This window comes from Cuculus canorus, chromosome 6, assembly GCF_017976375.1.
Source record: "Cuculus canorus isolate bCucCan1 chromosome 6, bCucCan1.pri, whole genome shotgun sequence".
Classification (NCBI taxonomy): domain Eukaryota; kingdom Metazoa; phylum Chordata; class Aves; order Cuculiformes; family Cuculidae; genus Cuculus; species Cuculus canorus.
The window spans coordinates 21,272,684-21,299,393 of NC_071406.1; the positions used below are offsets into that span (position 1 = coordinate 21,272,684).

Here is a 26,710-nt window from a genome sequence, read left to right on the forward strand (position 1 = left end):
TTGAAGCAGAAAATGTGTTTCATTTTAGGTAGTGGCCATAACGTCAATATTACAGTTCTCTTCTCCTTCTAAAATCTAGACAAACACTGTATCTGTCCTTTGTTCTGGATTTATCTAGGCTGTTCGTTAGCAAGAGTTGTAATTTGAAGAATGGCATTGAAGCAAACCCAGATGGTTTGCTTGGATTAAATGGAGATCAGCTCAGCATGGAGCTTGTTGGAATTGCTCCTTACGTGATTTTTCTAGCTGTGAATTTTTAATCTGCTTTTGACTTTAGCAAATTAATTTTTTTTCTTTCAAATTAGTATTGTTAGGGAACTGCCTTTCAATTGGAGTTACATTGTGGCTATCTCATTCCTTCACTTAGCAAAAGGAGAAAAGCAAAAGGGAAGTTGAAAGATGTATGTGCGTAAAAACACCCAACCAAACAAAAACCCCCACACTCCCCAAACAAACAAACAAATGAAAAAAAAAACAACCCACCAAATCAAGTCTTACTTCAGAGGAGACTAACTTTGCAAGTCCGTGTTGAACTAGAGAATACAATTCTCACTGCTTCTTTTGTCACCTTTTAGTTTTAAGTAACATACAAGTTTCTAGTGTAGCTAGATTACAGTGTATTTACATATAACATGTAGAGAGCTTGTACGCTTCTGTCTCATTAGCAGAAAACTGAACTGCTTTCTGCTCAAGCTCATCAGTGAAACTGGTATCATCAAAGATTTTAACCTTAAAGCAGGGAATTTACACCTAATGCAGTGCCATTGATTTGGTTGATAGTAGAGAGCTAGCACCTTGGTAGTAGTTTGCAGCCAATCCAGATTGTGGCCAAACTTTTACAGAATGTATTAAGTTGTTTGGTTGTTTTTTTGGTTTTTTTTTAAATCTTATAACATGCAAGAATCAAAGAGTGAGATCACGTCATATTGCATTTGCTTTGGATATATGGCTTCCCACCCTCCTCACCAGTAGTCACCAAAATTATTTCAGGCTATAGGATTGGCTTTCATATGGTGATGGTATTGATGTATCAAGAATTTTTTGGAAGAACAAGGAAATCCGCCTGGGTTTGGCATCTCTCATCTTTATCAAGTGCTATTGCTGTAACACTGTAGCATTGCTTGGGACTCAATTCTCTTATCGGCTGTGCTGTCTTAAACATAGCAGGAACAGCAGTTGGAGCTCAAAACAGTGCTTAAAAAGGGGCTTGCAAGTGAATAAGAATTCTGTGATTTTTAAGAGATTGTGATCATTCCACTGGATAAATGTGAAACTCCTTTTTAACTACAGAATTTCCTGTTTTGGTCTCTGCTGGCAGGTGAAGACTGAGGAAATAGAAGTCTTTTAAGTGAAATCAAGAGTTATATAATTAAAAGACGTCAGAAGTTCTTACTGTTAATATACAAATGTGATTCCTATACAGACTTTGTACCTTTCATGCAGATTCCAGAGTTGGACTCATAGTTATAAATTATTTAGTTTTCAATGAGTAGAATGGTTGTCTATGAGTGTATGTAATCTAAGTTGTGTAATTAATCTCTAAAATGTATCAGAGACACCCAGTTTCTAAACTGGATGGCCTTAGGGATTGGTGTACGGATCGGTGACGACTTCTTATTTTAACAGAAATGTTTGGAGGAAAAGCCAAGTTTTTAAATGGTGTTGAGCCATGCCTCAAACTTTATGGCGTAGCAAATTGTGTTAACTGGGCAGATTGAACACTTGCTGCCTATAAGGGCTTTGAATTTCCACTGTGCAAAAGGAGTCCTGAGGCAGTAGCTACTTTGAAAACTGATCTATGACAAAGGCTCCATTTGGAGGAGAATATTGTGGGCTCCTCATCTCTGCAAGCTGTCCTGCTCTTTTCATTAGTTGGTGCTTCTCTAGGAGGCATTACTCTCATGCTTTTGTTCTATCATTTTTTTTTTCACAACATGAAAGAAAATCCTCTGTTTCAAGTGCTCCACGGAGTTCCTTTCATCCTTCAAAGTGATGTTACTTATTTTGCAATGTAATCGCCTGTATGGGCTTGCTTTTGAGCTGTAAGGCTAAGCCTTGTTTTTTTTTGGCAGAGCTGTAATGTTTGCGCGTTTACCACGTGTAATTGATTGATAACAGTAATGAAGTAAATAACTCAAGGATTTAACTTGTTTTCTTTTTTCACTCTTTTGTTTCTCACAGATTCATTGCTAAACCATGTGCCTTAGGCCTTAAAGTCCAAGCCAACGGACCACAGAAAGCTCAACCTAATGCTATCCTGGAAAAAGTTTTCACAGCTATTACAAAGGTAGAGTATTTAACTAAAATATTTGGCATATAAAGTGGGATATGCCACTATCAACTGTGTCGGAACAAAACAAAGCTAACAGATAAAGGCAGTGCTATGTTTTTACAGTTAAAATCAGAACATGCAAACGTCAAGGTTGTCAATGGCATGTCTGCTTGAGCAGTTGTGCATCCATTTGTGATGTCTCCTGTAAGCTTTTAATCAAAAAAAGTTGTTACAGGAACACTTTTGAGTGTGCCGTATGGCCACCTACATTTTTTTTGTTTCTTACCTTTAAGAAATGTGCACAAAATCTTTGTGTATGTTTGTTTTTTTGTTTTAAAAAAGAGCGAATTGTGAGCTCGTAAGATTGGCCTTACTGTGTTTTCCATTACACTTTAAAGCTACTCCTTCTTGGGGAGCTGCCTGGGTACAGGGCGCTGGTGGCGTGCTGATGTTCCAGCTGTTTACATTGTGATAAGTGTTCTTTGAAGCTGGAGGGGGAGAGAGAAGCTAGAAAAGTGAGGGAACTGACTGAATAATGTTTTAGAGCTTGCAGACTTTTTGTAGGAAAAAAGATTTCCCCCATCACTTACATCTGTCTCTCTACAGCTCTCACTGTGTGGTATCTCAACTAAACCTCTATGTCACGCTTTTGAAGCACCCTGAGCTTTCTCGTAGCAGTGAGCGGATGTCCTTTAGCATCTCCTGAAGACCACAGTGATCAGCCACTTTGTAGCAGAAAGGCCAGTGGAGGCCTGAAGGATGAATCTAATGTAAATTACCATTCCTGTCTCAGCTCCAGGCTGCAGCTGGGCATTCCACAGCAAAGGCATCAGCCTAAACTTCAGAGGCCATTAGGGTCATAGAGGGCAAAATTGGGTTCAGTGACAGGGGCGGTGAATATGCCATGGATCTTTCTTGCTTGTGTGTCCTACCCTATCCTGAGATCACCATGCCCCCCCGGGTGTGCTTTTTGTCCTGTTTTGAGAGCGGGTATTCCACATACCTGTGTTTAAAAGCTGCAGCACATGGGCTCTCATGGCTGGAGGAAGAATGGGATTTTTCTTATTTATTTATTTTTCCTTGCAGCATCCGCTAGTCCGATACAGGGCCCGAGTGCATGAAGTGATCTAACTGTTGCCTGTCAGTTGTGGTAGGAGCTGGCACATACACACCCAGTGCATAGAGAGTAGTGAGAAGAGCCCCAAAGGAAAGAGTTTACTTTCCTGCAAGAGTTTGGTACAGCTGTCTGGTAGCTGCTCTCAAAGAAACTGTCCGCTTTAGATAGCTGCCTTTTTTGAGTCACGTGCTGCAGCTCTCTCAAGTCAAGCTCCCAAGAACTGCATCAGTCATTTGAATTTTCTGAAGTTACAGAAAAGAGCTTTTTGTAACTTTTTGTGTAAAACTAGCAGGTACCTTGGCTGACTAAAAAAAGTTGAGGGTGGGTTTTTTGTTTGGTATTTTTATTTGGGTTTTTTCTGTCATTTGTCTCATCCTTTCCCTTTCCTTTCTTTCCTGTCTTTTCCTGGAGGCTGATAAGTAAAACTTCAGCCTGATGAGAACTTTGCTATTTTACCTCTTGCAACATTTTGAAAAGGTCTTTAACATGGCAGCTTTTTTATCTCATTTAATGTATATAACTAGCTTGCAGAAATCTATAGCTACAGAAAACAGATTGTCTAAAAGCTTTTTCTGCTTCTTTAAAAAAGAACATGATCGGGAGAAATCTTTAAATAATCCTTATGCAGTACTGTATGTGTAGAGTTGCTGCATAATTGGAAATATAGCCTGTACTGCTTTTCTTTGTATAGTAGTCAAATTAGGGTCAGAATCATTTTCGTTTGCCCTACCTCTGCACTGGTTCGCAACTGCTCTTATGAAATGAGAATTCCACATTTGCTGCTTTGGAGAATAATTGTGCGTAGCTAATTTTACAGAAAAAAAATAATTATCTCTCCCTGTTGTCAAGGTGATTTTCCTCTTGAAGTTGTCACTTCATTTAATGACCTCATTTTTTAACGTTAACATGCGCAAACATGAGATATATCTTCTTTCCATGTCAGTCAATCTTCACTGCTGCAGCAGCTGATAGGACAAAGATCCCGATGCAGGAGGGTGAAACAGACATAGCACGTGGCAGGCAGGGGGTGTTTGTGAGCTCTGCTGCTTGAAAAATGTGTTTTATCCCTACTTATCCTCACTTCTTGAGTTTTAAGCAAGTTTCTATCACATTGTCCCATTTAAGTTTCTTATTTGTAATAATCTGCCTGCAGTATTACAGCATATGATCCTTCTAGATCAATAATAGTCACTGTAAACCTATTTTGATGTGGACCTGCCAGCAGAGATTTCTGTGAAAGTAATTTTATTTCGATGTGTCTCACAGGCACCCGCTTAAGACATTGAGAGAAAATTACAGTGGTTCTAAATTTAATGTAGAATTGCTGCAGTTGGGCAAATAAATGATTTTTGTCCTTCTCTGTTCTGTAGCATCCAGATGAGAAGAGGCTGGAGGGCCTCTCCAAGCAGCTGGACTGGGATGTACGCAGTATTCAACGTTGGTTTCGACAAAGACGCAACCAGGAAAAGCCCAGCACTCTTAGAAAGTTCTGTGAGAGCATGTAAGGATGCGTGTTCTCTTCTTGAGTCTTGTTGAGCCTGTGTCCTCATCAGTTTTCCCCTTTGTTCTTCATGGGTATTCCTGTACGCAGGTAGAAAATAATACAAATTGGTAGAATATAAATTCTTGCATGACGAAAACAGTCTTTCTCTTGAAGAAGTAAGATTGTACTTTTCATGTATTTTCAACAGTGAAAAGCTTTCAGAAATCAGGTGGTTTTAATTCTGTACAGTCAGGGTGCTGTTCTGATCCTTCGAGTCAAATCGCCTGGTCTTCGGCTGGGAAGTTGTCTCTACAGCACAACATTTAACTGTGCAACCTGACAGAGGTCCTGACATGGAGGAGTAAAGATAAAAGCCAGTTGGGTTTTTAAAACCCTTCTTTGTGTGTTCTCATGCCAGGATTGTTCCCTCTACTAACCCATTTTCCTGGGTGTACTGAACGCTAAGAAGCTAAGTCTCCTGTGCTTCTTCAGGAAGGTATTTTCACCTGCCTTGGTTTACTCCTAAGGAATCTTTCCTTGCACTCACCTGCTCTTCAAACTGATTATCTAAATAAAGGTAGCTTTTCTAAATAAACTTTATTGTTTTTAATGTCTGAGTTACATTTCCATGCCATCTGGATTTATAATATCAATACTTAATGGGTGTTGAAAGAGCATAGAAAATTAAATGTGCTTAAAATATTCACATTTTTCTTAAAAGAGGACTGATAGATGTTGTTCTTTGTGTTTTGTTATGAATTCAATACTTATTAGAAAGACTCATTCATTCTAAGAGTCTGTCCTCTAGCACTGCTGGACGTTTTTCCTTTGATGTGTAAGGTCATGCATTTCAGGCGAATTTTACATGCTCCAGATCAAGAGACTTGGCAAATACTGGTGAGGCCATAAACAAGTATTGACTTGCACCCTGTTGGTCAAGTAGAAATGTAGAATGGTTTGTGTCGGAAGGGACTAGGAAGGTAATTTAGTCCAAACCTCCTGCAGTGAATAGAGACATATTCAAGAGATAAAGTTGCTCAGAGCCCCATCCAACCTAACCTTGAATGTTTCCAGGGATGAGGCATCTACCACCTCCCTGGGCAACCTGTTCCAGGGTTTAACCACTCTCACTGTAAAAATTTCTTCCTTATATCTGATCTAAATCTACCTTCTTTTGGTTTAAAACCATTACCCCTTGTCCTATTGCAATAAGCCCTTCTAAAAGTTTGTGGTTGTGCTATTACTGGCTTAAAACTCTAGTTACACATTTTGTTAGCTGGGAAAGAAATGTTAGGTAGTAAACGAATCACAGAAACACTGCAGACCAGCCAGAGAGATAAGTGTGTGCATGTGTGTGCTTATATGTATGTATAAAACAACTTTTGGACTATACTGTTGTATCACTCATGCAGATTTCCTGAACATATTTCATACTTTTTCATTTTGTAAGTTTCCTAAGTGTTTTCCCTAAAATGTATTTTCCTGTGGAGATATATAGGAAGGTTTGTAATACGATCCTGAGTAAATAAAGTGTTAAGGCATTTTTTTCTAGAGCTAAAGCATAGATGAAATGTTATTCCAGTAGTAACTGATTCTTACTTTCAGCTAAGGACTGAATAGTTAGAAGAGTTGAGCATAGTTTTTACCTTACTCAGAGAATTGGAGTCTTTTATTTTAGAATAAGAAAGATAAATTTTCTGAAGATGATTGTTCTTTAATAAACAGAGGAACTTAATTGTCAGAATGCCCAAGACCTTTCCTTGGTACAGCTAAAATCCACTCTACTTAATATTTAATAAAGTTAGGCAGAGTGAGATTATGGATAAACCTAGTCATCCTGTTGCCAGCAGCTGGTGGTCTTAGAGTTATTAATTTTTTATGTCAATGAAGAACAACCTTTTTTCTACAAGTGCTGTAGCTGTTAATATAGGTACTTGTCTGCTTGACTTGTAGGAAAGGCCATGGAATCTTGGAAAAAAACTTAAAACTCTATTACTATTAGAGCTAGCATATTTGGGCAGTACATTTGGCTGCTTCTGTAAATGAGGCCAAAGACTTCACTCTCTTGCGTTAGTGCCAGCACATCTGGGCTGACCTGGAGGCAGAGGAAACTTAAATGTGCCACAGAAATGCAGGGTGTTGAATTTGCTCTATTGTGGTATACCTTATGGAAAAAGCGTGCAGATAAGAGCTGAAAGCAAGTTGGAAGTAAGATCAAGCTGTAATGAATGTCGTTAACTAGGCTGACAGAATTAAGTGCCAGCTTCATTTAGAGAGTGCCATTGGGTGATACTGCAACATGTGTACTTAATAGCAATGATAGTACTTGTACAAAAAGAAGCAGAGTGGTGTAAATGATAATAATAGTTCATGTTCTGTCTGCTTGTGGTTTGCGGAAGGTGCAGTGGGAGTTATCTCTCCGTCTCCTTACATGCTGCTGTGAGAATGTGGTGTTAACCAACCAACCATGCATGCATTGCCTTTAATAGCATTTCCAGTGGTGCAGTGCGTATCACCAGCCATCCCCTCACGTGTGCTGGGTGGAGTCGTTGATAGGCAGTCAGAACAGCACAGGGAAGCAGGGATACTGTTTCTCCTTCAGTATGGGTGTTGAATGATTGTCTAGTTAAATCTGTACATCAGGGCACTGAGCGTGCTGATTCACTTCAGTATGTTTGGAGCAAAGAAATCCTCTGTATGAGGTCTGTAGCCTTTTCACAGCTATTGAATTAATGGGGTGGCTTTTTTGGATGAAGAAACCATGTGAGGCAGGTGCTTTGGAGTTCCAGGCTGCATAAAGCATATGTTCCCATGACAGTCATGGGAAGGGGAGAGCTCCAAGTAGCTGAGGTGCTAGTGGAGAGTTTTGTAGCCCTGACAGGGAATGCAACATGCCTTTCTGTAACAAGCAGGCACAGAGCAAGCCAAATGACAGTGATCCCCCACCTACACCTTCAACTGTTGAGCGGCTGTTGTCCTTCCAGAGAAGACTCCAGTTTTGCTGGCAATTTTATTGATTGACTATGACTTGGGAAGAAAAGTGACAGAACCCACAGCAAACGTGGAGCTGCTTGAGAAGAGCTCCCGTTCTTTTTAAATGGAGACAATTCAATTTATTGCTAGAAAGAGTGTTCCTTGGGTCCAGAGTGGCTTTTCCATGATGCAAAGGAGAAGGCAACTATGCCAGAAGGACTGTAGGCAGTTTCTGCCTTGTTTTTCTTGCCAAATGAGTAGTGTGGGTACTATCTAAGATTGAGGACTTTCAATAGCACAAAGGCTGAAAGTGAAACTCAGTGATAAACATGCTTGGCTGGGATGAATGATACCCAAGATCCAGGCCCAAGCAGATTAAAATACTAACTTAATAATTACATTCTTGTCCCAGATTTCTGATTTTCTCTACCCTTTCCATTGTTTTCCTTTTCAAGCAACTTCAATTCTGGTCCTAAACAGAGTGCAGAGAAACTCCAAAACCTACACAATTTTGTTTCAACACGGAATAATTCCTTAGCTGCCAGTTTTTGTCGGTTGTCCCGGGCATTAGCAGACGGTGGTTACATGACAAAAAAGCCAGTACTAAAGTCTTTTATGTATAGACACTGTTTGTGCCACAGCATTGTGGTGACAATAAATTGCTTTTCAGGGACCTTGACTAGAAATCACCCTGTAGTATTTGTGCATCAAGCTGAGAAAGAAGGTGCTGTTTGATTATTGGAGCTGTGGAGACCATTAATGGTGAGACTTCAATGACATTACATACCTGCTTGATAGTTCAGATATTATGGTGATGTGTACCTATATAAAATATGAAATAGATAGTTTCACCAGTTGATGATTCATGATCCAGTATTAGCCAGACAGACAGCAGTAGATGGAGTGCTGAGGATTATTTTACTAGCAAGTTAATGGGTTGTTTCTCAAGGATTTGATGATTCAGACATAAAACTTGGCGTTAACAGTGGAGTGTTTATAGCCTCTAGGAAAGGAATCCGTTTAATATAACCTCAGATTGTAGTAGTCAGGTATTTAACTTGCTATATGAGCTGCACGGGAAATTGTCCATAGGTTTTCTTTCTTTTATGGGAGTTTAGGTAGTTCTGTACCTTTCTTCAACTTGAAAGATCCAGGGTGCATAAAGGAGAAGAAAAAGTGATGAACTGAGTGTGCAAAGTGGACTTTTCTATTGCCACACATTTCTGGGTTTTCTTCCTTTCTCTCTGTTTCTATGGCACAGCCTAACACCAAGGAAAGACAGACTGTCTCCTGAACAAGAGTAGGGTAAGGATCTCATGCTCTGCACTTTGAGTGTGCAGTGCATGAGAAAACACAAAAAATGTTCAAGAATTAACTTGAATTTTTTTCTGGAGTTAGTGTGGTTTCTGTGTTTTTCGTGGAGAATATCTGCAGTACTTTCCAAGGCTAAAAGTTGTTTCTCTAGAGGACTATCAGTCTATTTATAGGTAGAATCATAGAATAGTTTGGATTCGAAGGGACCTTAAAGATCATCTAGCTCCAACCCCCCTGCCATGGGCAGGGACATCCCACTAGATCAGGCTGCCCAAGGCTCATCCAACCTGGCCTTGAACACCTCCAGGGGTGTGGCAGCCACAGCTTCCCTGGGCAACCTGTGCCAGTCCCTCACCACTCTCATAGTGGAGAATTTTCTTCCTTATGTCTACTCTAAATCTGCCCCTCTCCAGTTTATATCCATTGTCCCATGTCCTGTCACTACAAGCCTTTGTAAACAGTCCCTTCCCAGCTTTCTTGTAGCCCCCTTCAGGTATTGGAAGGTCACTATAAGATCTTCTCGGAGCCATCTCTTCTCCAGGCTGAACAGCCCTGACTCTCTCAGCCTGTCCTCGTATGGGAGGTGCTTCAACCCTCTGATCATCATTATAGCAAAGATATAAATTTGGTGATATAAATTTGATCAAATGTTTGAACACATCTGCTGGAGCATAGTTCTAGCACAGAAATGTACTTTAAAAAATAATTTAAAAAGGTGTCTGACCACAAATAAGTTCCTAAAAATGTGATAAGGAAGAACGTTGCATCTGAATATAGTGGAATGGGAATTCAAAGCACAGAATAAGCCAGAGGGCTTCAAGGTATGCTGAGGATGACTGGGAGGATGTAACTCTTGGAAGACCATGAATGATGACTTTGCTGATTGCCAGAGAGAATACAGGATCCAGGAATGTCTTTAATGTCTGATGTGTCAGAATGCCGGTGCAGTAGTGATTCCCAAATCACTTCTAGATGCTTCCTGGTGTCTGTGTATTGTGCTGCTGCTCACACTACCGGTATGCAGGCACGTCTGCTTTTCTCAAAGACTGACTGGTACAGAAAGAGGAAGCATCCAGTCCTCCTCTCTTGTTGTCTGGAGCAGAGGGAGAGAACATCTGATACACTGAGTTATTAGCCTGAGCCTTTGCAATGTTATGAGGCTCATGACTTGTGTGTCCTACAGCTGTATACATTTAAGCAAGCTGTTTATTAGAGACATTCACATGGTTTCCAAGGAGTGGCTGTCAGAAACCTACGCCAAGAGAGTTTTTTTGAGTTTGTGTAACAGTCTGCATATGAAAACATAGAAATGTGTAGACTGAAGGGCCGAAGATTTTATTTTCCCCACTTATTCTTCTCTGGAAGGAGCTACTAAAGTAATGTAGGTGTGGTGCCTTTTAAGGGGATGTAGAGGAGAAAAGAGTGTGTCTCATTTCCTAGGCAGAGCATATTCTTTTTCTTAAGGAACTGAAACCATATTTTTGCGGGTTGCTTTTGGGGAGATTTCATCTATAGCTATATTTATAGATGTGTGCATGTGTATGTGTATAGATAGAGACATATATACAGAATTTATTTTCTTTTTTGCTTATCGTGCATATTTGTGTGAAGATGTTATGGGCAGTTTGCAACTTCTTGGCCACATTGCTTTTCTTGACTAGCAGAGTAATTTTCTCCTACAAAATTGTACTGGAAAATTAACAATATAAGGGAAAAAAATTGCAACAGCTGCTTGATTGTTGAAATTCTGAACTGTGCTGATACAAATCTTAACAAAGCACATAAAGCACAGTCTGATGAATTCTTTTGTATGTAGCAGTAAAGCACTAGAAAATAAATAGGCATCAAAAAGCTTCTAGCTCTGAATTTGTAATAGCCTCAGGCCCTCTTAAGTCAGCTTCTAAAACACTGCTTAGTACAATGATCTTTGAGATGTAAGAAAAATATGTGGTAAATAGTATTATGGATCCATTTTATTTTGTTTTGTGAATACAAGTTTTCAACTGCCTCAGTGCTACATATAATGCTGCAGTAATCTGTTTCACAACCAGAAAAGAGAACAAGGGGATGGGTCCGTAATGCCGTGCTACATACTGTGGAGCGAGTGTGATAGTTACTGTTCCATGGCCATAGAATTACCAAATCTTCTTTGTCTTCCTCATGGAAACTGCACACCTAATTACTATGCTGATAAAACGTTAGAGGTTCTCCTTGCTATTGTAGTTCTGTATTATTATTTTTATTAACTGGGCAGATACTTAGTTCTGTTGCTCCTTCTTGTAATATACAGCCGTGGGCTGTGTCCAGTTGTTGCCTGTATGCTGCATCGAGGCTCATGGGACAAGTGCTTCTGTTGACATGATCACAGGACAATAGTCTCGCCTGAAAGAGGAAACGTCAGGGGAAATCCAAAATTTTTGGAAGTCACTGAGAAATAGCAGAAAACCCTGCAATGAGGCATAGTACTGAAAGCCTCTAAATCGTCACTGTGATTTCTTCTCAGTCACTGTTAATAGGACTGATAAATATGCAGGTAAAAATGTGAGTCATTTGCATATTTTTCTTAAATTCTTTATTTCTTTTTAGTATTTCAGTTAGCTTTCTGTGACTGTGAGTGAAGTATTCATCAGTGCTTCGCAGAAACTGTTACAATACTGGAGCAGCTGCTTCATATTTCTGTTAGTGCTGTCTGAAGAACACAGTATTGTGTGATATCGTTGAAGAGTAGGAAGTGTGTATTTGTGTACACCTCTCTGACTGGATGTGGACTTTTTTAATTATATTTTTTTTCTTGTTGCCCAGTCTGACTGCTTTTAACCTACAGGAGCATCAAGTCAAGGCATGAACACAGATTTTTCTTTAAATCCACTCAGCAAAGTGTAGCAATTTGCAAAATGAATTTTTAGGCATCTTACTTTATTTCGAAGAAGTTTTTTGGTGTCACAGTTTGCTGCTGTCTGTACACTCCGGCTGTGTCAAGCTTATAGCAAAAGAAAAGAGGAGCAGCTGCATGAGCTGTCTTTATACGTGCCCTTTTCAAATTAATTATCTGAGAAATTACACTTAGCATAAATCTTCATGGGTGTCAGGACTTTTTGTTGTCACAACCAACAATTTTATTTATTTAATTATTTCATTATAACACACACACAGAGCCCCATTCATAGTTTTGATTATTTTTTTTAATATGTGAAGTCCCTGTTGGTTTGTACTGGTTGCACTTGAAAAACCAGTAAAGGTTGAATCTGTCAGACTTAATCAGAAATGAAGACCACTTTAATGGTATTTTCTGACAGTGTTTATTGATTACTTTTAATTTTTTTTCCTTACTGAGTGTCATATAACTAAATAATATGTATCTTTCCATTAAAAGATATCAGAAATTGATGATAATGAATCCTGATAGCTGTCTGCCATAAAACTGCTGGTAAAAGTAAATTGATGGCTCTCAAATAGCTATAAATTGCTTGTAAAGCAACAAGCGTGTACTTATTTGATTTGGTTTTAACCATTAGAAGAAGGGAATCATAAACCTGCCATTTGATTTCTAAAGTAGAAATGTGAAAGAACAACCAATAACAAAAATATGTTCTCAGTATTATCAAACCTGTGAACTATTACCAAGTTCATTGTGTTAAACGCCTTTCTAAAAACAGCAACTTGAAGATCTCAGTTTTTGTTTACTTGGAATAAAATAATGACTAAAAAAAAGTCACCTTTGCCTTCGCAATGGAACCAAAGCTGGAAAATAATGGTGCACCTTCACTGTCATGCTCCATTTTGCCTTACGCGATCTCATCTTTCATGGGCTGCACTTCATGAATACTGATTTGCTGCTGGACTCCCTTCTGTGATGCTGCTGCTACCTCTTGCCAAAAGGAAATGCAGGCACTGTTGAAAGGATATTTCATTGAAAAGATAATTCACTCCAGGGTTTCCTCCAGACAGATGATACGGATAAAAATATTGCCAAATCTGGCTTTTCCAGATGGAATAGTCTTGTTATCCAAGCAGGGCTGGTGCCTCTATGATGTGCCATAGGGCAAGCAGCACATGCTTGATGTCAGGCTACAAAAACACCATTCTGGCCTTAGCCTTAGTATTTCAGAAATGTGGATCCTTCTTGTAGAGATGGAAGAAAAGTGTGGGAGTGCAGATGCAAATAGCAGCACAGTGAGTATATATGCTACAAGGATTGTGCAGGAGGTCAGAAAGACAGTGGAAGAAGAGAGTCTTAGTACAAGATAAAAGCATATGGAAGTGATAACTTGTATAAAGAAAATAAATGGAGAACAGCTTGTGTAATTGTGCCAGAACTGGGAAGTATTAAATGAAAAAGAAAAGGAGCATATTCAAAATTGGATAGTGAAAAACAGTTTTTTATACTCTGAGTAATTAAACAGGATTTCATGTTTCTTTCTTGGAGTTCATTGTTCTCGTGAGGCAATAATTCAGCAATAATTTGCAATTAGAGGTTGTTTTATTTACTTGGGCAACCAGAATATTTAGTGTTGTGCCGAGATTGTGTATCCACAGTTTGTTTAGAAAACTGTTGTAAAGACTAATCTTAAATCTTTGTAAGTGTCACACGTGCTGAAACTGGAATACAGAGATAAAGAAGAGAAGAGCCATGTGAGCAAATGGTGTTTGTGGCATAGAGGGCATAGAAAGGAGTAAGGGCTCAGGGGTTGGCAGTCAGGTTTGTGAGGCTGTGTATTGGGTTTGCGTGGCAAGATTTTGGTATGGGTGGGGCTACAAGGGTGATTTCTGTGAGAAGCTGCTAGAAACCTCCCCCAAGTCTGGTGCGGGCAATGCCAGGTGGCTCCAAGATGGAAGCACCACTGTCCAAGGCCAAGCCAGTCAGCAAGAGAGCCTCTGGGATAAGATAGTTAAGAGGGGGGGAAAAAAGCCTGTGCAACATCTGTAGCAGCAGCTGGAGAAAGGAGAGAGAATGTGAGAAACAACTTTTCAAAAGAAGCAGCAGAGACAATGTGTGATGAATTGACGACAACCTCCATCGCCTGTTCCCTGTGCCACTGTGGGGCAGGGAGGCAGAGAGTTCAGGAGCAGAGTTAAGCCTGGGAAGAAGGGAAGGATGAGGAGAGGAGAAAGTGTTTTAAGATTTACTTGTTAATTTCTCATTATACTACTATGATTCTTGTCAGTAATAAATTAAACAAATTTCTCCAAATCACATCCATTTCACTTGTGACAAATTGCTGAATGATCTCCCTGTCCTTGTCTCGGACCAAGGGCTTTTTGTTATCTTTTCTCTTGCCTGCCTAGCTGAGAAAGGGAGGGATAGAGCTTTGATGGGCATACAGCCAGAATCAGCCCACCACAGGCAGGCTGGTGAGGAAGGACATAGGTTTTCAGTGAGATGTGGAGGGAGTTGGAGTCTGTGAAATTGTTTCAGAACAGGAATGATGTGACCTTCACAGAGTGCGAGAAGAGTTCATTATAGCTGCAGGTAGTAGAGAAGAGTCACAGATGCCAAAGAAGGTGACTCTTAATATCTGCCTAGTGTCAACTAAAATCTAGAGAGTATCAAAGATGATCTGGCAATTTTTGTCTATAGTTAAGCGTGTAAAATACTGTGATTTTATCACAGTACTGTAAGACTTGCATCGTGACTCTGGGATTCATACAGTCGTGGACCTATTATTTTCTTAAAAGTATTATATCACAAATAGTGATATACATTACAAAAGTTATTACAAAAGTAATAGTTATTACAAAAGTTAGTAAATAGTTATTACAAAAGTGTGATAGTTATTACAAAAGTAATAACATCACAAAAATGGAAGAGAGAGGTGCTTGAATGCAAGGCCTCAATAGAAAGTAAAAGAGAATGAGGCATTTATACTGAGAGTCCTGTCAATGAAACTAGAGCAGTGCAAAAAGGCCTGGAGTCCTGTTTGGGTGTATAAAGCCAAGACAGAAAATCCTTCTCCATTTTACATCAAGGTGTGATGTTGCTCCTTAAGCGTAGCACTCAATAACTGTCTGTATTAATTGATTCCTTTTTCTGATGCCAAGGTAGGCTGAGTTGAGTTTATTCTTCTTATATGCCACATGTGAAGTCAATGCAGAAGAGTATTGATGAAGCTTTTCATTTGGTGTAAATATACTTTTTCATATGATATAATTTAGAACTGGTTCACCGGTAGCTGTTCTGGTCGCCTGGAGTTACATAAAATATAGCAATTTGTAGCCTGAGTCCCCGGACACATGAATAAGTTAATAGCTGGCAAACTGTTCTAATTTTAAAGTTGTGAGAACACAGCGCAGCCGCTGACAGCGATTTTAATTCTATCCTAACGCTTGCTCTCTGATGAATCAGGACTAAACATCTTGCACGTACCTCCTCTCCAATGCACGGCTTGCTCAGCACTCACGCTTCCAAATGCAGAGCCTGGGCAATCACAGCCAGCTGACACAGTGTGATTTGCTGTGGTTTTGTGCCTCTAGCTTTGCCTCTCAGAGCATCTGTATTAAACTCTGGACTATTTACGTTTATTTGGCAGCCAGGCTGGATAAGTAGCATTGTTATACATCTTTTTATGATTTTATTATACATCTTTTTATGATTTTATTATGTGCTTTTGTGCAGTGGGCACTTGCACAGGCTGGTTCGGGCTGATGTTCAGCAGCACGAGAGTGGTAAAGGCCACCCCCCTGTCCTCTGTGTCCTCAGCCTCCTGTTTGCCGTGACCTGTTTCAGACAGCTGGTTGTACCGCTGTTTTGTAGGGCAGCAATACTTACTTGTATTAAAGGTCACTCTGCATAAAAACACAGGGCGCTTATCAGTCAGATTTTTCTGTTGTGGATCACAAGGCGGTCACAAAGATGCCGGAGTCGTGTTTCATGTGGTGGTAGGGAATACTCGTCCATCCAAGTAACAGAAGAGAAATCAGGGTGGCATGGACAGCACTTGTATCAAATGTGGAAGCTCAGGTTTTGCTGTGGCAGAGGGAAGAAGGGGGAGGGGGTAGAATTCCTGCAGCCACCTGGCCCCTTCTGATGTGGGAGGACATCAGTGGTGTGGTGGAGCAGAGCCTGGTGTGCTACATGGCACTCTCGAGTGCATCACTTCATGCTGCCAGCTCTATATGCATTAACACTCGCTGAGAGAATGAGTGCTTTTCTGCTGAACAGCTGTTCCTATGGCTGTGTTTACACTCATCACTGTTTCTCTATTTTGAATAGTAAAATACTGGGTTTGGCTCTGCTGTTGTTGCCATGCTGTCTCACTGCATTAGAAAGCTGAACTGTCCGATGAAGGGGTAGGGGGGAATAAACTTCTTGCAATTCCATGATGTGTTGCTCCAGAGGATCCACTAAGGTTGTGACTCCTATGAAACAGACCCCAGAATTGGACAAGGTTGGCAGTTGCCCTTGTGATTCCTTTCCTACCATATCTGCCATGCTTACATTTGAATCTGGTCTATGATCCCCGTTTTCTCTTTTTTAAGGTGGACCTTAGGATGTCTTTGTGCCCAAACATGGGATTAGTGGGAAATAAAAACATTGGTTAAGTATCAGGAATCACCAGCCCTCTTCCCATGCTATTCTGCTGGAGCAGTTGGGCAAAGATGTCCGTGCCATGTCCTCAGACTATGCTCACCGTATTTTTAGACTGTGCTGTAAGCACTGTTCATTTTGCATCTTATGAAATTCCTTTATTCCTTCAAATTGGATTACTTAAAACTTTGAATTCCCTGCCCTTACGGCCTTCTGTGACACAGTTTTTAACACAATTAATAAATTTAAATTAACTCATGTGCTGGTCCTGCGAAGACACCATCACTTAACATCATCATTGCACATTAAGCAAAGTTATAATAAATTAACTAGGTTTCCATCCTCTTGCGGTTTGTGTGTGCTCATCATAATTTTATGTCATGGAAATTAAATAATTCTTCCCCAAGTTCTAGTTAATGTGAACATGAATTCAAAATTACAGTTGCAATATAATGACTGAAGACAACTAAAGGAGAACTGCAAAGACTGCAGTAGCTGCTGCTTTCTTGTGTTCTATAAGCCTTGGCTTATCTAGCTTTTGATTGTAGAAGAGACTACCTTGGCTTTGAATGAAGTTGCCAAACACAGAAAAGTGGCTTGGTAGTGAAGAAACACGGAGGCAGAGCTGGGATTTTTCAGAAGAGCCAAGAAAGCAAGGACTTCGGCTCTTGATGGTTTGGGGAGGATCTTCTGTGAATTTAGCGCAAGGTTTTCTTCCAGTTTATCTCTTTTGTTCTACGTGAAGCATTGGGTTGCTTGTTGTTCTTCAGCGTTTGTTACTGTGTTTGTCTGTGATACTGATCTCTCCTAAGTGGTAGATTTCATATACTGATATCTCTTGTTCTCTTGTTAAAAATACTTAATTGCTGCCAAAATTTAGGGCTTTTTATTTCTCTCAAATGACACATTCCAATAATAAACCCATTCTTGTCCAAGTAGCATAGCAAATAGCATTAAATAGTTATTATTTATTAATAGTGAAGGTTGTGTTTACTTCTCAGCTCTGTAATGGTGCTTGTCAGTTCTTTATTTCATCTATGATACTGGATTTGAAAGCTGAGCAGAAGAGGCGAAAGACAGTACAAGCATTTCTCTCCTTCCTTTTCACAATATAATCGGCTCTTTTCAGTGCTTTGGACTTGTAGGTTTGGTGTTTGCTTCCTCTATATGCCTTAGTGGTTACTTGTGCAATTTTTGCTTTGTACTTTTCACCTTCGAGTTGCTTTGTGTTTTCCTTGAAAGTTGTCTTTTCTGGTTTTAAGATTTTCATTTTGTTACCATTACAAACTACACTTTTGTTCAACCTGTTATGTATTTGTGGTATGAAAGCGATGTGAGCAGTGTTTCCTTAGACTGTAATAACTTTATGAAACACACTGCAAGCAAGTATTTATTCATGAAGCATTACTGTCAGATTCAGAATAAATTCACCATTCTCATGCAGATGCAAACTTTTGGAACTTCAGTAAATGCAGGTATCCACCGAATTCTACTTTTATTTTCATTAGAAAAGAAAGACAAATGTGAACAGAAGGTAATTTAGAAGGATACCCTTCTAACTGCCATTTCTGCTATCTTCAGAGTTGTTAGCTGTTCTGCGTGTGTAGCACTGCCAGATGGTATTTGCCAAATTCACAGTGAATGCATGTAAATTTGGTCCAATGGGAGCACCTCAGGGATGCCTTTTGTAACAAGTTGTTCTCCTCCATTGGAGGTTACCAACTAAAGACTCAGTAGTCCAAAACTAATCGGTATCCTTCCCCATTTCAGTCTCTACCAAAACCAAAACTTGAGTATGACTTTTCTCTACAGGTTGCTCATAAAAATCAACCCATACTGAAATACCTTACTCACTGTAAGGCATGCAATAGCAATGGATGAATTGGCATGCAAGTCCTTACTCCTCTTTTCTCCCTCACGTTTGTCATTACACAGTTTTATATTACTTTGGATTACATTGTTTTCTGCATTAGTACATTGTCCAACAACGTACTTTCATGGTCTTTAGAGAAAGCTGAACTGAGTATTTTCTTCAGTTTAAGTATTTTTAAGCTAATTTGGCAGCTTGTCATGTGCTGTTCTGATTTAATATTTTTTTTTATGCCTCCATTTCTTTTGCTGAGAGCTGAAAGCCATAAACTGACCTGAGTCAAGATGATGCCTTTGTATGGCTGCATTTGTATGGCTGTCTATCAAAATACTTTTATAGAGAGATTTCCTTTGTACCTGCATGGAAACAAACTTTTGATCGGCAGAGTATTTTCTGTGATATTTGGGCGTAGCATCATATATATTTCCAGGATAACAAGGTGGGCATCACTGGAGTATTGTTAGGCTCAAAAGAGGCAAGCAGTGGCCTGTGGCTGAATAAATGTTGGCAGTAGCCTCAGCAAGAATATGTATGCAGTGCTGCTGGAGATGAGAAACATGCTAGTTCCGCTGATGCTTCTTGGGATGATGCTATGAGGTTGTTAGTGTAGCCGTAGGTATATGGCAACCCGACGTTCAGTATAGCCTCTGTGTTCTCCTGCTTTGGTGTCTCACCAGGATGGTTATACACAGACCTGCTGTGGCAAAACACAGAGCCCAGGCTGCAATAGAGACCTTTCTGGTAACTTCTTCTGTATGTTACACAGTTTGCACTTCACATGCATCCACTTTATTCCACTCATTACATTTTACTCATATCATTAGTGTGATGGGCCCTTCTGTTTGTATTGACTGGTCACCAGTATTTCATAGGATCATAGAATCGGACATTTTGGGTTGGAATGGACCTTAAAGATCATCTAGTTCCAACTCCCCTGCAATGGGCAGGGGCATTTTCTCTTTCAGGCATGCTTGGTTTCTCACATCTTTGAAGCTGAAGTAACTGGCAGATGAACAAACCATGAGTATGTGAGTGTTACATTTTGTCGTGGATTTCTCTAGAGTAGTCGAGTAATGCATCAGCTCGTGTACTCTGAGTTACTTGCAGGTGAAATCTTCTAGGATCAGGCATTGAAACAGGCTAAAATTGTGACTGTTGGACAGCAAATACTCAGTACAAGGTGCTGCAGAAACTGTGCTTTGAAATATTTAATGCCGTCCCTTATGGTTAGTTATTTAAATACTTTTAGACTAATGGAATATAGTTTGGTTACATAGTACTTCATGGTAAACTGGGTTTCTGGCTTCTTTAATTTTATTCTTACTGCTCAGATGACAGCACTTTGCATGAAATATAGTAGAAAAAATTCTGTTTCTTCATGTGCTTGGAATTCTGATGGATAATATATTAAATATTAAAAAGACATCACAAAAATCTTCATTGTAACGAGCATATTGTAGTGGTTTTTCTAAAGTTTTGATAATGCAACAAATGATGATTGGGAGGTAGGGAAAGGGAAGGAATGTAAATGACTCTGTAGATGTACTCCTTCATGATGTAAAAGGGAAAATAAAATTCAGGACAAGGTGAGGTTTGAATATACTGCTGCAAACGTTGCTTATTCTCCTATCTGAACTATGACAGCACTGCAACTCCTGCTTAGAAGATGGTGAGGTTTATCATCTGAAATAGAAGTACAGAATGTAAAGAAACAGCAGCTACTCCCTGGAAGACTGATCTATTACTGTGAAATATCAAAGATGTGCCTTCTGTGCACAAACTCAGCGTGTGTTGCACAGATTGAAATATGCTGCACAGCTGAGTGGTTTCTTCAGGGAAATAAACAACCCTAACACCTAGCATAGGTCTGGAAAGATCAATACCCACAAGGGATCAGCATCTGCTTTAGCAGGCTAAAAACTAATCTGAGGCAGTTGACCTCATGTTACAGGAAAGTAACATTCAGCATGAGGAAAAAATGGAAGCAGCTAATACAGGTTGGTCCAAGAAGATAATTACCTGTCACGTAAGTTGCCTTACGCATGTATGTTGACCATCATCGCTAGGACAACATTGCTAGGTGAAGAACAAATGCAATCTGGAAGATTTAAAGTTTTTGTTCCTCTAGAACTGGAAAGAGTGGGACAGTGAGCAACTGTTGTGATATCCGCAGGGGAGCTGAAAGGCCATGTTTGGAAACACAGGTGGCTTATGAGATCACCAGTAAGAACAGAGATGAGAGGTCCAGGCTGCAAAGACTTTGGGTCTTTTTTTTTTTTTTTTTCAAAGACTCATCTGCTTATGTGTGTTGAAAATCACTGATGAGAAGCCAGTTCTGCTGATCAGACCACAGGGAAGGGTGTGTGGCAGCCACATGTTTTTCTTCATGCTCTTCCCATGAGCTTTCCAAATACTCTTTGTAGGGCAAGGTTTAGCAATGCTAATAGATATCTGAGGTCTTATCAGAGCTGCATTTAATGTAGTCAGAAGAAAACATTTGTATAACCATTAAGAAGCTATGTAACCCAGGAGGAGTTACCAAACACCTATTATATTATATTATATTATATTATATTATATTATATTATATTATACATCTTTTCTAGTCTAATTATATAAACATGCTTCATTATTTATAAAACTGTATTGCTTCAAAATTTAGTACTCTGTTTCCTTTCCTTTTTTCTGCATTGCTAAATTTTGCTTTAGGACTTCCAGAGCTGCATTTTGAGCATACAGATTTAGGGCAGGACTGGTCTCAAGTGGCACTGTAATATTAAATATTAGATAACTGATTCAAACTGCAGCCAAGAGGAAAATCAGGTGACAGTTAAGTCTTAAGCGAGAAAATTGAAGAGAAAAGCAATAAAGTTTCTCAATTTATCATATCTGCTGTTTTGCACATCTTAGCTGAGTGTAACTGTCTCCTTCCTCAAGTAACTTTGTCAGTAACTATTTACCATTTGCATGGTTGGTTGGTCTAACTCAACAGCAGTACCCTGGCAAAAGGACAAGAGGTTGAAGTTTCTGTTGTTTGAAGGAGTTGGGTTGGGGGTTTTTTGTGTGTGTGTGTGTGTATGTGTGGGTTTTTTAAAAAAAATTTTTTTTAATTAGCATCCATTTGCATCTGCCAGGCTTTGCAGAAATATTGCAAATTAGCATTACAGAAATCTTGGGAGGCAGTAAATTGGAGCAGTGGGGCTACTGCCATCAAACATATTATCACACTTGTAGCTTTATATGAGACTCTGTTAACAGGAATGAAGATAAGTAGAGATTTAGTGGAGGGTACAGACTGTTCAAACGGTGTTGCAGTTGTGTGTGGTATATATCCGGTGTATACCTGAAGGTATGCCATAGGCCTGTCCTACACACTAATTGTGTTTCTAATCTGCTCTGTGTTTGGGTTTTCTGTCTATAGGTCTGTTGTGATCTAAGCACATACAGATGTGGGCTTTAATAAAGCCCTTTTTAGAAGACCTTCATTAGGTGAAGGAGATTGCGAGATTGGAACTTGGAGTAGAAATTCTTTGGAGATTTCTCTGAAAATTTGCAGGTGAAAACACGTGTCCGTGTGTGCCAGGCTGAATGCTGAGAGTGTGCCACCTTATCTTCACCATGTCTTATTTTGAGTTCTGCCTGGAAGAGTTGGAACTCTGATTTTCTGAATTCCTTTAAAAGCCGATGTCTCAAAAGAAGGTGGCAATTTTTTGCTTTTCTTTTCTAGATGGAGACGCAGGTTGTGAAGTATAATAGTTGTCCACCACAATTCCCTGATAGTTCTGTGGGATAGCACTGCACACTTCTTGTGTGTCTTAGGGCTTGGATCAGGGAAGGTTCAGAGTGAAACACAGTAATACCCGAGTTGTCACGTGCCTGATTGATACAAAAGCACAGTTTTATGCAGCTTAACTACTGCCAAGGTTTAAGTCTTAATGCTATGAGAACAACATTTGTGACACAATATAAAAGGTCTTAAGTTTGAATTTGTGAGATCATTAAATGTTTGAGGTGCTAGTAGTGATTCTAGGTTATGGATCGATCAGGCATTTTATGTGCTCCATCTTGTGTTTTTACATTGTTTTGCACCTAAGAAAAAAAATGTATTATCTTTGTGAGTTTCTTTGTTGCTTTTGGGGAGGAGGATTGCAGTTTGTTGGTGTTTGTTTTGGGTCTTTTTATAACCTAAAATGGGAGCTATAATAGGTCAGTAGACAATGTCACAAATATTAAGAAACTGATCCAAAAGTTCAGATTCTGTTGATTTTAGGATCATTCTCTACATACCTCTTCTTAGCCACAGACACCTAGAAGGAATGCATAACTGTGTCTATGTCAGGAGCAGCATTAATTGGATTAAGTACCATTGAGTGAATCAGAGGGTTGAAGGCTCTGGTACTATGTTTGGGGGAGCAGAAAAATGCAATGTGATGATAAAGCATGGGCAGCTTTAAGTTAACAGTGAGCATGTGGGAAACTTGGACATGCTTTCCATTTAAGGAAATAAACATTCAGTATTATTTAAACTCCACCTCAGAAATGCTCCTTTGAGCACTCTCACAGTGGACGTACTCTTCACAGCCACAGGAAATCATTGCAACAAAAATAGTTTTGTCTTGGCTAATGATTGCAATAGCCCAGCTACATCCTCACCCAGACAGTGGGGATTAAAATAAATGGAGAACAAAATGTCTGATGGCAGTTCAGGCCTTCTCATATTCTCCAAATGGAAGGTCTGCACCTGTGGAGTTTGCATGAGGCTCTCTTTGGCTGTTAGCCCAAAGCCTGAGCCCAGAGGTCTGTCAGCCACTGCCAGGAGCTGAGCAGCAGGTGACTGAGAACAGCAAATATGAAATTTGACTGAAGTGAATTTCCTTGTGAAAAAATGAGAAGTCTGTAGTTTCTCTGAAAATAGTTTTCAGAGCCAGAAAGCCGATTTCTTCAACTGCAGGCGATGTGGTGAGCCCGTGGCTAGTCGCTAAATATGAGGGGGGAGAGGTTAATGTTAACTGTGCTGAAGTGAGGCATTCTTACGGTGCTGTTTGTGACAAAGACTGTAGGAAGTCAGTGGCAAAAGCATCTCTGTAAATAACACAATTCGGGAAGTCAGCTTTCTTACAAAACAAGTGAAGGAAAGGGAAAACTGCAGGAGCTGAGAGGCTTTGTGCCTCTTCAGCCTTATTCCTGGGAGAAGTGGCCCTTTTCGTGGGAGAACAGCCATGCTGAGCTCATGGTGCTGGACAGCAGGTCTGTGGGGAGAGTGTTAACTGACACAGAGAACAAGCTTCATGTGATGGGCTCCGCAAAATGTGTGTATTGGGGTAGTGGGGCGGTTTGCTTACACATTGCTTGAAAAGTTTGTTTTTATTAGCTGAAGTTTAATTTCACATTTCAGAGCAGAAATTTGGATGGAAATTTTAAGGATAAAATTTGTCAGTGTGATGAAGGGAACCTGGTTAGACATATGCGTGAAATCAGTAAAATGATTGCTGAAGTATGGACTGAAGTAGTTTTTGCTGAATTGGGCATGACTAGGTGTACCAGATTAGTTGGCAGAGGCTCTCCAGCTTTTCCATCTTCTTAGTTTTCTGTATTATGCTGAAGTATTTTTAAAATTTCATTAGCAGCTCAAAGTTAAAAGGGTCGAGAGGTTAAGAAACTGTACTCTCGATCAGGAATACATTTGTGTGTTGAACAAGAGCAGTGAAATCTGTTGGTGCACGCTTGAGGGGCTCTATAGCATTAATTTTAAGATGGTATTGGAAAAGAATTTTTTTTTTTTGTTACTGAAGAGTCACGTCTTAGCTTAACTCTTTGCTGCAGTGTGTCCCATCCATATCTGAAGCACAGCAGCTGGCTTGGTGAGCACAAGCACAACCTGAAGAATTTGCCAGTAGGGCCATGTGTAGACAGGCTTGATCTCCCTCATCCTGAGCTCAAGCAGACCAAACACAACCCTAGTTCAATCTGGAAGTCTTGTAGGCATGTTAGTCCAGTACTAAAGCAAACCTCATAAACTCTACTGTGAGCAGACGGGTCATGTCTTCCAGAACACTTGTTCCTTGAGTGCTTTCATCTAGGTTTGCTGGATTTAAATTAATATTAGAAGTCTCCAAAGGAGCATGCTTTTTGTGTGTGAGTTAAATTTTGCAGATTTGTATGATTGACTGGAGGAGTGTTTCAGGTCTGAGGGCCAGAGCAAATACTCACAAAACAGAGCAGCTTCAGCTGTTGCAGTCTTTCAGTGAAGTGTGGTTCACCCACAATAGAGCTCTTCACCTAGTGGCCTCCCTTGTATTGCTTTTATAGGGCAGCGATTATTGCTGGAAGAAAGGGGAACGAAAGGTGTCTTAGCACGGATCTTGCCTTGCTTTTAGGAGTCTGCTGGGCTCTGCTACTTTGCTTTACAAGACTTTATTACTTCCCCTGTTGCAGGCAACCCAAACAACAGCTGCCCCAGTGACCTGGTGACATGAGCTGCTGATGTTTAAGAGGGACCTTAAGCAGGATATCAGAAAGGGGTACTGGAGAGGGTTTATGCCATTGGCCAAACATCTTTCCTTCTCTGAGGTCTGTGACTGTTCAGACTGGCTAAGGGCTTTTTCCAACCATGAAAGCTGAGTCTATTTACCTAGAAAAATTAAAGACCGCTCTTCATCAGCTACCACTTGTGGATTCAGTGGGGAATGCAACTTGATTTCCTCACATTTAAGAAAGATGTCCTTCCCTTCTATGATGTCCTATGCAGAGAGAAAGACCGTTCTGGCTGAATTCCCAAAATACTAAGGTGGTTTGGGCACTGAGCTATGATATGAGTGGATGCAATTCCTAATCATAACTTGCATCCCTTCATCAGTGGGCTGCAATGAGACCCAAATAGAGCGATAAAGAGGTGTATACTGTAGATTGTGACTGATGGGTTTTGTTAGAGTACCTGCTTCAAGAGAAATTAATTGAGAGCTCACCTTTGGAGGAATCTTGCTATACAAATCCGCATTGCCTGGAACATATTTATCTCCTTTGCTGTATGGTTTTGAGCGAATAATGCTGCTTCACAATTTAGTGCCTGTGCCTTTCCTCCCTATCCTTCCTCACAAGTTATACAGTATTTTCTGCTACATAAAACAGCTTCACAACAAGAGATGGTCCTACGCATGCTGACTTGGTGGCTAATGAACCTTTCAGGAGTGTCTGAGAGATGTGAGAGACGAGAAAATTGAACCTAGGTTTTCCAAAGCCTGGCAGATGTTCTTACTGCTAGGTGAGTAAAAGGGGCAGCTGTGGGGGACTGAGGAATGCTGACAGGCCTATAAAGCATCAGTGGAATTTTAGGTTACTGGCTCCCTGCAGCAAGGCAGGAAACCAGGCAGAGAACTGAGTGCTAATTCACTGTGTGTTCAGAGGTGTTCAGAGGCATTATGATCTATGTGTGACCTTGTGCAAAGGGTTATTGATGTGTCTACCATTAATTTTCTCATAGCATGTAGCTGACAGCTACAGATAGGCTCCTTGCCTTTTTCAGTCTACAGTTGAAACTGATGGGAACAACATTTCTTAATTTTGACCATTTGTTGTATGTATATGTCTTCTGACTGTAATGCCTCATAAACATCACTCATTCTATGAATGATTTTAACTGTTCATTTAGTTTATTATAGATTTTATAGATCTCGCCATGTGTTAATTTGTAGGCAACAAGCATCTAGTTACAACTTTTCTCTTCTTTTTTTAATTTAAAAAAACAGTTAAAGATGAAATCTCATTGGTGTTGGCAGTGAATGTGCAACTTCTAGTAAAATGTTGAACATAGTTATTTAGCTAGTTAGACCAGATATATTCACTTACTGTGTAGTAATAAATACCTTAATAACTTAAAATTAATTTTCCTCCATATCTTTTTGTGTTCTTCTGTTTGACCTTGGCCAGTGGATGTTTTGTGGTTTGTTGCAGCAGTAAATCATCTACAAGTAGTGGTAAAACGATGGGGGAAACTATGCACTTCTTTGTATGGGATTGAGATTCTAGTTGGGGTATTGAGCCAGCAGAATTTCCCTTTGAAGTCCACAGAAAAGGCAGCTAACTGCCTGGTACAGAGCAGTGGAAAGTCCTTTGTAGCTCTGTTACCACCAGAGTTAGCTGATTAATGATGATAAACG

The 26,710-nt window shown here is 39.9% G+C and overlaps 1 protein-coding gene across 2 annotated transcripts in view; it reads left to right on the top strand.

The window, feature by feature from the left end:
• The window catches only part of CERS6 (ceramide synthase 6), a 123,159-nt gene that overhangs the window by 33,124 nt on the left and 63,325 nt on the right, over positions 1-26,710 (top strand). For both annotated transcript variants that reach the window (XM_054069705.1, XM_054069706.1), the window contains exons 2-3: positions 2,182-2,287; positions 4,760-4,890. In XM_054069705.1, the coding sequence (XP_053925680.1) occupies positions 2,182-2,287; positions 4,760-4,890 (237 nt within the window). The remainder of the gene's footprint in view (positions 1-2,181; positions 2,288-4,759; positions 4,891-26,710) is intronic.